Genomic DNA, 11,966 nt, shown 5'->3' on the forward strand with positions numbered 1-11,966 from the left:
CTCTAGACACAATCCTATCACACTGCATAGGCTCAGGACTCCGCTCGGAAGACAACGCCATAGTGTGCACAACTCTGCGCTCGCGCAAGCGCCGATCAATCTGAATGGCCAGAGACATAGAATCACTCAGACCAGCAGGCGTGGGGAACCCCACCATAACATCTTTAACGGATTCAGAAAGACCCTTTCTGAAAATTGCCGCCAAGGCATCCTCATTCCATTTAGTCAGCACAGACCATTTTCTAAATTTCTGGCAATATAATTCTGCCGCTTCTTGACCCTGACACAGGGCCAACAAGGTCTTCTCAGCATGATCCACTGAATTAGGTTCATCATACAATAACCCTAGCGCCTGGAAAAAGGTGTCTACATTAAACAAGGCCGGATTCCCAGATTACAGGGAAAATGCCCAATCCTGAGGGTCACCACGCAGCAGAGAGATGACTATTTTAACCTGCTGAATGGGATCACCAGAGGAACGGGGTTTCAGAGCAAAAAACAGTTTACAGTTATTTTTAAAGCTCAAAAATTTGGACCTGTCCCCAAAAAACAAATCAGGAGTTGGAATTCTAGGCTCTAAAACCGGAGTCTGAACGATATAATCGGAAATACCCTGTACTCTAGCAGCAAGTTGATCCACACGAGAAGCCAATCCCTGAACATCCATGCCAGCGCCAAACTCCTGAGCCACCCAGAGGTAAGGAGGGAAGAAAAGACACAACAGACTACAGAAAAAAAAATGGCTCAGCACTTTCCTTCCCTTCTTCTGAGATGCGATTAACTCATTGTTGGCCAGTTGTACTGTTATGATCTGGTGGCCTAGGAGCAGCATGAGACGTACTCTGGAGAAGGTGGTACCTGTACTGACCGCAGACCCTGAACTTAACACCGCAACTAGAAGTAGCTGTGGAATGTACCTAACACTCCCTAGACATCTCGACACAGCCGGAGGACTAAATACCCCTAGAGATAGAAAAGGGAAAACTATCTTGCCTCAGAGAAAATTCCCAAAGGATAGACAGCCCCTCACAAATATTGACTGTGAGAGGAGAGGGAAATAACATACGCAGACTGAAATCAGGATTTAGCAAAGGAGGCCACTCTAGCTAAATAGAAAGGATAGGACAGAGTACTATGCGGTCAGTATTAAAACACTAAAAAATATCCACCACAGAAAATACAAAATCTCCACATCTAACTAAAGACATGGAGGGTATATCTGCATCTCCAGAGATACCAGCTTGGCTGAACAAATCCTTATGCAGACCAAGCTGGACAAGACAAAACATGGAAAAGAACTGAACAATAAGGCCCACAGCATGTGGACTGCAAAAAACAAAGCCAGAACTTATCTTTGTTGAAATGAACAGCAAAGCAAGAGAGACCAGGCAGGGATGTGAATCCTCCAGGAACAATGGACAACTGGCACTGACTAAAGGGTCAAGCAAGACTAAATAGCCCAGTCAGACTTGCAATAAGTGGACACACCTGATGAATGCAGCGATCCAAAGACAACAGCGCTACCACTTATAACCACCGGAGGGAGCCCAAGAGCAGAATTCACAACAGACAACCCTGGCTGCTGCATTAAGGTTAGACTGGAGAGGGGAAAGTCGAGTGAGGGGAGGCCAATTAATAGAGAATTGCAGTAGTCCAGGCGGGAGTGGATCAGGGCGACAGTGAGGGTTTTTTTTGTTTCCATGGTGAGAAAAGGGCGGATTCTAGAGATGTTCTTTAGGTGTAAGTGGCAAGAGCAGGCAAGAGATTGTATATGGGAGGTGAAGGAGAGATTGGAGTCAAATATAACACCCAGACAGCGCACCTGCTGCTGGGGTGTTATTATGGTGCCACCCACAGAGTTGGAAATGTCAGATTTAGGAAGGTTAGTAGATGGCGGGAGCAGAAGAAGTTCAGTTTTGGAGAGGATGAGCTTCAGATAGAGTGCGGACATGATGTTGGAGACTGGGGACAGACAGTCACTGGCTGTCTGTAGTACAGCGGGGGTAAGGTCAGGGGATGATGTGTATAGTTGTGTGTCATCGGCATAAAGATGGTACTGAAAGCCAAATCTGCTCATGGTCTGTCCAATTGGGGCCGTGTAGAGAGAGAAGAGAAGGGGCCAAGGACTGAGCCCTGAGGTACCCCAACAGCGAGAGGAAGAGGAGATGAAGTGGAGCCAGCAAACAAAACACTGAAAGAGCGGTCAGAAAGGCAGGAAGAAAACCAGGAGAGAGCAGTGTCCTTAATGCCTAGTGACTGGAGCCTAGAGAGTAGGAGAGGGTGGTCAACAGTGTCGAAAGCTGAAGAAAGGCCGAGAAGAATGAGCAGAGAATGGTCACCATTGCATTTTGCTGTCAGAAGGTCATTGGTCACTTGGATGACTGCAGATTCTGTCGAATGTAGGGGGCGGAAACCGGACTGTGAAGGGTCTAGGAAGGAGTGAGTAGAGAGGTAACGGGAAAGGCGGGAGTAGACCAGGGGCTCCAAGAGTTTAGAGATGAAGGGGAGATTGGAGATTGGTCTGTAGTTATTTGTACAGGATGGGTCGAGGGCCTAGCCACAATTCTGTCTCTGAGCTCCTTGGCTAGTTAATTTGACCTCATGAGTCTCATTTGGTCTGACATGCACTGTGAGCTGTGAGGTCTTATATTGACAGGTGTGTGCCTTTCCATATCAAGTCCTATGAGTTTAATTAAACACAGCTGGACTCCAATGAAGGAGTAGAACCATCTCAAGGAGGATCACAAGGAACTGGACAGCATGTGATGTGACTTAAATATGAGTGTCTGAGCAAAGGGTCTGAATTAGTGTTGAGCGATACCGTCCGATACTTGAAAGTATCGGTATCGGAAAGTATCGGCCGATATCGGCAAAGTATCGGATCTAATCCGATACCGATACCCGATACCAATACAAGTCAATGGGACTCAAGTATCGGACGGTATCCCTGATGGTTCCCAGGGTCTAAAGGAGAGGAAACTCTCCTTCAGGCCCTGGGATCCACATTAATGTGTAAAATAAAGAATTAAAATAAAAAATATTGCTATACTCACCTCTCCGACGCAGCCTGGACCTCACCGAGGGAACCAGCAGCGTTGTTTGCTTAAAATGCCCGCTTTTACTTCCTTCCGTGACGTCACGGCTTGTGATTGGTCGTGTGCCGCCCATGTGGCCGCGACGCGACCAATCACAGCAAGCCGTGACGTAATTTTCAGGTCCTCAATGCCTAATTCTAGGCATTCATGATTTTAAAATTACGTTCCGGCTTGTGATTGGTCGCGTCGCGGTCACATGGGCGACGCGACCAATCACAAGCCGTGACGTCACGGGAGGCAGGAGATGCGCGCATTTTTAAAATTACGTCACGGCTTGTGATTGGTTGCGTGCCGCCCATGTGACCGCGATGCGACCAATCACAGCAAGCCGTGACGTAATTTCAGGTCCTGAATGCAGAAATAGGCATCAGGACCTAAAATTACGTCACGGCTTGCTGTGATTGGTCGCGTCGCGGTCACATGGGCGGCACGCAACCAATCACAAGCCGTGACGTAATTTTAAAAATGCGCGCATCTCCTGCCTCCCGTGACGTCACGGCTTGTGATTGGTCGCGTCGCCCATGTGACCGCGACGCGACCAATCACAAGCCGGAACGTAATTTTAAAATCATGAATGCCTAGAATTAGGCATTGAGGACCTGAAAATTACGTCACGGCTTGCTGTGATTGGTCGCGTCGCGGCCACATGGGCGGCACGCGACCAATCACAAGCCGTGACGTCACGGAAGGAAGTAAAAGCGCGCATTTTAAGCAAACAACGCTGCTGGTTCCCTCGGTGAGGTCCAGGCTGCGTCGGAGAGGTGAGTATAGCAATATTTTTTATTTTAATTCTTTATTTTACACATTAATGTTGTTTCGATACCGATACCCGATACCACAAAAGTATCGGATCTCGGTATCGGAATTCCGATACCCGCAAGTATCGGCCGATACCCGATACTTGCGGTATCGGAATGCTCAACACTAGTCTGAATACTTATGACCATGTGATAGTTCACTTTTTCTTTTTTATTAAATTTGCAAAAAAATCTACAATTCTGCTTTTTTCAGTAAAGCTGGGGTGCAGAGTGTTCATTAATGAGAAAAAAATGAACTTTTTTGAATTGACCAAATGGCTGCAATGAAACAAAGAGTGAAAAATTTAAAGGGCTCTGAAAACTTTCCGTACCCACTGTATGCTTGGTAATTTTCCAGGATTTTCTATTGATGGTCTATTCTTAGGATAATCCATCAATAAATAATTGACTGAAGGGGTTAGTCCCTTTTTTTATTTTACTATTTTTTGGCTTGGAATGGTATTTTAATTCGTGTATTTATGGAATATAAGTTTAAATTAAAAATTATTAACTTTTTTTTCTAAGCTGCAAATGCAATATAATTCTGAAAAGATGGGATTCATTTATTGTTATATGTTATTTAATATAGGAAGAGAAATTGGAAGACAGTCTTCAGTACTTGTCGACGTTGATGGCTCCAATCTACAGGAAGCTTGCACCAGATGCCTATACTAACCAGGTATTTAATATTCTGTTATGGGTGAATTTAATATATAATATTTTATTATAACTAAAATACTTTTTCCTATATATTTTTTTACAGATTTAACAAAAACAAATATTTGGGTACAAACAACAAAAAGAATTTTCAAAATTTTCTCTCGCTTAGAAAAACATTGTCAGCCTAATAGCCCATCCTCTCTCTGTCATTGCCTTGTAGGTTGAGCATGAGCACAGAGCCCCAGATTGCCGTCTTGGCAAGAAAGAAGGTCGCCCTTTCTCAGGAGTAACAGCTTGCTTGGACTTTTGCGCTCATTCCCACAGAGATTTGCACAATATGCAAAATGGCAGCACACTGGTAATTCAGATTTACATCTTTGGATTAATTATGGAACATTATAAATGAAGGTTATATGTTTGATAGTTTCATAGAGAGGCCTTCAGTCTAATAGGTACTTGATAGTCCAGTATATCCAGAAAAGCCAATACACAAATGTGTTCATAAATTTAATGATGCTTAGGCTGGTTTCACACTTGCGTTTTGATCTGCAGCGTTTTAAAAAAAAACGCAGGTGGTGAAAAAACGCATGTAAACGCATGCAAACGCTGCGTTTTTTAGATGCATGCGTTTTTGCATGCAGAAAAAAAAAATGCGGCGTTTTGACGCGTTTACATGCGTTTTTTCCTGCGTTTGCGTTTTTGAAACGCATGCTGAGAAGTGTGTGACAGCTGCCAATCATCAAAATCAACTAGAAAACCCACTATTAATAGAATTAGCTAGGGTTAGGGTTAGGGTTAGGATCCCTAGGGTTAGGGTTAGGGGTAGCTTTTTATTAGAAGAATGTCCTGGTCACCAGGTCACTGATAAGCCACCCCCCACCATCAAGGTGATAAAGGGATCCAAACCCTAACCCTAACCCTAGGGATCCAAACCCTACCCCTAACCCTACCCCTAACCCTACCCCTAACCCTAACCCTAACCATAACCCTTGGGATCCTAACCCTACCCCTAACCCTAACCCTAACCCTAGGGATCCTAACCCTAACCCTAACCCTAAGGGTTAGGATCCTAACCCTAACCCTAAGGGTTAGGGTTAGGATCCCCAGGGTTAGGGTTAGGATCCCTAGGGTTACTAGGGATCCTAACCTTAGGGTTAGGGTTAGAGTTAGGGTCCCTAGTAACCCAAGGGTTCGGGTTAGGGTTAGTGTTTTCTTGTTTTTTTTGTGTTTTCTTGTGTTTTTCTAGTATAAGTATAGAAAAAAAACGCATGCGTTTTTTAGCGCTAAAACGCAGCGGCAAAAAACGCAAGTGCGAAACCAGCCTCAGACATTCTACAAAAAATGTCATTCCGTTTTACTAAAAATATTGGCACAGCTCTGGTGGTCCCATTCTCCTTGGTGTTGGGTAGTGAAAATCACAAGTTATTTGACATTAATTGTCCTCCTATTCACCATGCCACTAACTCTATGGTCCATTAGGACAACTTCCCATCTGTTACAAAAGATCCACAAAGAAATATAACCAAGGCACCAAAGTATTGGCATTGTTAGCAAGCAAAGGGGTGTGGAAGATGTGAGAACAGTCACAAGCGGCAAGACCTAGCACAATAATTGAGGCTATATTGATCGTATATATGCCCCGTTTTCTTCTACATATTCACTCTACATCTATATTTTATTTCCAAGACTTTGGAGCAATACAAATACCAATGAAAATTACTCTGCACATAATTGTTGTACAGAAAAAAGAAAATGATTCAGCTCACCCTTGTGATGGTATTCTCACAGCCCATGAGAAATTTGACCTGAGCACGGAAACGTCTCTGCTTGACGCCAGGTACTTGTGCATGAAAATAAAGGTATCCAGCTCAGGAAATAAAATCAAAAGTCTTTATTTGGACAAATTTAAAATGTAAGCTGCTTGACAAACCAGTGCATACTGGAGGAAGGAATGTCTTGAATAACGTTTCGAACACGTATAGTGCTCTTAGTCCTCAGTTTCAGTTTGAAACTGAGGACTAAGAGCACTGTACATGTTCGAAACGCGTACAGTTATTCAAGACATTCCTTCCTCCAGTATGCACTGGTTTGTCAAGCAGTTACTTTTTAAATTTGTCCAAATAAAGACTTTTGATTTTATTTCCTGAGCTGGATACCTTCATGTTCATGCACATAATTGTTGTACCATATCAGCCCAACAAGCTCAGTAATATTGTGTTCCCACTATCCTTCAGGTTTGCACTTTAACCAGAGAAGACAATCGTGAAATTGGGAAACGTCCCCAGGATGAGCAGCTGCACGTTTTACCTCTCTATAAAGTCTCTCATGTGGATGAATTTGGCAGCACAGAAGCACAGGAAGAGAAGAAAAGAACAGGTGCTATCCAGGTTCTGAGTTCTTTCCGCAGGCAAGTGAGAATGCTGGCAGAGCCCGTGAAAACCTGTCGGCAAAAGAAAATGGAAGCCAAGAAAGCTGCAGCAGAAAGACAGTCAGCAAACTCAGAAAATGGCCCAAGCAAAGGTGAAAAAGAGAAATCTTCTCGTTACAAGAGTGCGCAAAATGCAAATTCTGAATTGACTAACCACGAAAAACAGCTTGCAGGTAAGGAAATATATTTGCTCTCTTTCGGAAGCCAATAATGGTGGCACTCTGGGATGCAATACTCGTTGCTTAGCCATTAGAACAAAATTAATTATATTTGTGAAACTCAGTGAGTTTGTGAGTCTTATTTCACCTAGCCAAAAAAAGAGTGACATGTTTCTCTGTATGCATCCTAAATCAGGGAAGACTGTCAATCAGGACCAAAGTATGTTAATCTATGTGTCTCTGTGCATCTCCTCTATACTATTCTGCCACCAGATACATAAGTATAGAACTGAGAAACTAAAGAACTAAATGATGGCAATTGATCCATTTTAGGCACTTCTCATTCAGCCTATAAACACAAGCAAAAAATACAGTTCCATAAGTGATTTTGAGCGTCCAGTGTTTCTTTTGTTATGTGGGCAGCTCTGGTCAATTATTTCAGAATTATCAGTGTAAAACCTGAGCACATTGTCTGGGAATTTGTACTAACTATTATTAGCCATGTAAAAATAATTTTGAACCACTCTGGTGATTGGCTTTTGCGTTAACTAATTTCTGCAAACTTATACACAGTCCTTAAAACTGTTCATATAGTATATGAAAATGTATATCGAAAATCTAATTAGTTTTGCGAAGTGAATGCGTAATTTTACTTTTTCTTAATTGCAGAACTTTTAAGAATTTCAGGACCAGCCATGCAACAGGGCTCTATTCCAAACCCTAGTCACACGAACCCCATGAATTCATTTCCTACAGCAGATCCAAATAATCATTATGCAAGAATTCCTAACCTGGCCGACCCTTATCAGAATGCCTCCTCCAACTTTACCGGCTCTAATCATATGGATCTTTTTCATACACCTCCAAACTCAGCAGTTTCCTGTGCCTCCACTCCAATGAACCCTTACCAAGGATCCTTAAATCAAGGTAGTCCATGTCCCCCATATCCATGTAATGGAAATGTCCCAATGGACAATTGTTCTCCATATCTCAGTCATTACCCTCCACCTCAACAACATATGTTTTACAGGTTTAAAAACCAAGATCCAGCAGCTAATCTTAGTATTCCTCCAGTGCAGTCATTGTACCAGCAGAGGTTTGCTAATAGTAAGGCCTATAGTCCTAAACACATGAATTATGGAAACCAAAGCACCCAAGTTGAGGATTTTAATGGCTGCAATCTCAAACCAAACTCTAACCCTATGGAATCATTTAACCCTTATGCTTTACATCAAGGAGATAATCACATGATGGAAGCTGCTTCAAAGTCAAATCCTAACCTTAGTAATATGGACTACAATTCTCTAAGTAAGAATGGTGATTACCCCCTTCCACACTCCTTTCGGGCTCATGAAAGCAATGTATCTACAGGCAGCAGAGCCGGACCTCTGCACCTTCATGGTAAAAACAGTGACATGCACTCAAATGTAATGAATGGAATACCTGAAATGCTTCCAAGTCTTAATCATGACAGAACTACTACGGGAGGTCACTGTAGAGCTAATGGTGCTAATGTTCATGAAAAGCTATCACAGGCCTCCGCAACTGTCCACGAAGACCCACAAGAAGTGTGGTCAGACAGTGAGCAAAGTTTTCTAGATCCTGATATAGGAGGAGTGGCAGTAGCCCCAACTCATGGTTCAATCCTCATTGAATGTGCAAAGCGTGAGCTTCACGCCACAACCCCTTTAAAAAACCCGAATAGGAATCACCCTACTAGGATATCACTTGTGTTTTATCAGCATAAAAGCATGAATGAGCCAAAGCATGGCTTGGCATTGTGGGAAGCAAAGATGGCAGGCAAAGCTAGGGAAAAAGAAGAGGATTGTGAAAGGTATGGTCCAGATTATGTTGCTCCAAAATCTTACAATAAAAAGGCTAAACGAGAACCTGTAGAACCAACCCATGAGCCTGCTGAACCAACTTACCTACGTTTCATCAAATCACTCACCCAGAGGACAATGTCAATGACCACAGACACACAAGTCACCACATCTCCATACGCCTTAACACGGGTTACAGGTCCTTACAACAGATACATGTAGTCTGTTGGGTTACCTCACATACTTCAGATTGGTGCACCATTTTCTGATAGGTTTGTTCATCTGCTTGTGTAGAGTGCTGTGGCTGAGAAGGGACAGTATTTGACTAATCATAAATGTGATCTATGGGAAAGAATACCAGCAAAACCAAGAAAAGGTATTTTTAGCATCATATATCTCTTCTTTGACTGATAGGTCACAGAATAAGTCAAAGAATGCAATCACCCTATGCAATGGTGTCGGCAGATATCAAAAATAGGTTTAATGGATGAAGAAAAATTGTATTTTCTATCTTTGACCATACAACATTGTACATCTGTGACCACTTTTTTTTTTATAAAAAAAAAAAATGCCTAGGTAGGAGCCAGAGGTAAACTTGCTGTAGTATTACAACATCAGGAATCTTACAATGACCTTGTGGTGCTGACTTCTTAATGTGCTAAATGATACTGGAATTGCAACTTTTTAACCTAGCTATAATAGCTTAATAATGACCTCCAGTGTACTGAAGTAATGTAGATACACAAATCATAGATTAAAAAAAAAAAACACTGAAAATATTTGGACATTTAAAAAAAATTGGTGCTATCATGTGTGTCTTTATGAATACTTAATGCCTTGAAAGATTAATACCATTTAATGAGTATAAATGAATTACATAAGTTAAAAAAAGAGAAAAAGTACACTTCTAAATAAATTCTAATTGTTTTATATAAGTTCTGTTAAAGACTAACTTAAATTCATAGCATTTAGTGATCACAAGTGAAAGAGCCTACTATATTACCTGCTATGTCCTGTATTGCATACCTAATTTGTATATACTATGTTTTTTTTATAACCATTTCATTTAAATCATTGATTCCTTAAATTATTTCAACTTTTTTCTCTGTAAAGGAATTGTACGGTCAGAAGGTATTGTTGATCTATAAGATCGTGGTGATCTGATCTAAGAGCCGGCACCCCACATTGATCAGCTGTTTTAATCTCCGCCAGAGGGCAGATGTAAGCACGTAGAATAGAGATGCAATGTATAGCTCCACTCTGTGTATAGCGGCATACTGCCAGTACTGCAGAACAGCGGACTGGTGGGTTTGTCAGTTGTCGGACCTGTCGAAGAGGTCATCAATATCTTCTGACCGGACAGCCAATTTAAAGTATTCTTTGATGTTAACCTAGGTCAAATACATAACTCTTAAAATGTTTATCCAAGACATTTTTTATTACGGTAATAAAACTAATAGGTAGGTACTTACTAGCTACCTGCCTGTCGCCGATCTCTGCCGAATCCTATTGGCGATTCAGCGGTTTGCACATCGACAGACCAGTGGCTTCTCTTCAGCTACGCTCTGTTGGCAGATCATGATTCAAGGCTGTCAATCAGCATGATGTCGGCAGTCACGCCTCGTCAACCGACAAGCCCGGAAGAGCTGCTATGTTGACGTTGAGCAGCTGAATCACCAGCAGGAGCGGTCAATGATCGTTCTGTGCCAGCAGCGGGAAAAACAGGCAGGCACGTGCCTGTTAGTTTTTAGGTCCATAGTTAAAAAAAAAAGTATTGGATAAATCTTTTAAAAAATACACGATCAATATGATTTTCTAGTATGAGTCGTTTTTAAGGACCTTGTTCATAAATGAATAATAATTCATAAAATGAATTTTGAACAGTGATGATAATTATGTATGAAATTTAACAGTTGAAGCTAAGTCAAAGAAATGTCATGAAAATTCATGCCCATAGTGCATTTTTTGTGTGTTTTTTTCCTATAGGCTTATTTGGAAAGCCTGAAATAAACACAGATAAAAAAAAGTAGTTGTGCTTTTTAACTGCAGAATATCAGAATTTCTGCATTAAAAAATACATAGAAAAATGCTGCTTCAACTCTAGACCAAAATGCATAAAAAATGCAATGCAATCAGAGCAGATTGCTATTAAGTATTTTGGTGCGGACGACTGCAGAGAAAAATGCAGCAAAAAAAAAGCATCTTTGCATGTTGAAATATGATGGTGATATATGGGTATCGAACCAATGTATAGGCTTCAAATTATCCTATAAACCATCATGGCTGCAAGAACTGTGTTCCTTTCCATAAATATCTCTTAGATATATGGCCTAAGCTTTGCATTAAAGAAACTTTATTAATCCTTCAAAGTTCTATTTTTTTTCATTTGTTCATCATGTTTATCAGAAACTGAATCTCTCAATGTTACAGTGGACCCCAAATTGTGTAATATGCATAAATTAGCATACTCACCAGGTGCTTAGTATCCCTAGGTCCAGCGCTGGCTCCCCACCACTGCTCCGGTCCCAGTGTTTTACATACAGCAGTGACATCACGTCAACAGCACACGTTACTGACCTAGCCAGTCTCTTAGCTCAGTGCTCGTACAATGAGTCTGACAGTGCGTGATGCTGTGCTCAGTCCTCGAGCCGCTGGACCCAGTGATTGGCTAGAGCAGTGATGCAAACGGTTGACGTCAAGTCACCACTGTAGGCAAAACACCGGGAGCGGAAAAACGGCAGAGAGCTAGCACTATACCCAGAGAGGGTGAGTACACAGCTTGGGGCCAATTTCCCTTTAAGTGGACAGCCCTTTAATGTTTTTAAAAGTAAATTCCTTTGTACCATGCAATTAATTCAACTCTACTAGTGAGGAGCGAGTATACTCGTTGCTCAGGTGGTCTCCGAGTATTTGTGACTGCTCAGAGATTTTGTTTTCCTTGCCGCAGCTGCATGATTTACAGCTGCTAGACAGCTTGATTACATGTGGGGATTCCCTAGCAACCA

At 41.9% G+C, this 11,966-nt stretch overlaps 1 protein-coding gene across 1 annotated transcript in view; it reads left to right on the forward strand.

The window, feature by feature from the left end:
• The window catches only part of TET2 (tet methylcytosine dioxygenase 2), a 96,236-nt gene extending 86,391 nt beyond the window's left edge, over positions 1 to 9,845 (forward strand). The window contains exons 7-10 of the mRNA XM_077278221.1: positions 4,482 to 4,571; positions 4,773 to 4,910; positions 6,787 to 7,153; positions 7,808 to 9,845. Of these exons, the coding sequence (XP_077134336.1) occupies positions 4,482 to 4,571; positions 4,773 to 4,910; positions 6,787 to 7,153; positions 7,808 to 9,183 (1,971 nt within the window). The 3' untranslated portion in view covers positions 9,184 to 9,845. The remainder of the gene's footprint in view (positions 1 to 4,481; positions 4,572 to 4,772; positions 4,911 to 6,786; positions 7,154 to 7,807) is intronic.
• Positions 9,846 to 11,966: the final 2,121 nt, after the last annotated feature.

The sequence above is a fragment of the Ranitomeya variabilis genome, chromosome 1 (assembly GCF_051348905.1).
Source record: "Ranitomeya variabilis isolate aRanVar5 chromosome 1, aRanVar5.hap1, whole genome shotgun sequence".
Classification (NCBI taxonomy): Eukaryota; Metazoa; Chordata; class Amphibia; order Anura; family Dendrobatidae; genus Ranitomeya; species Ranitomeya variabilis.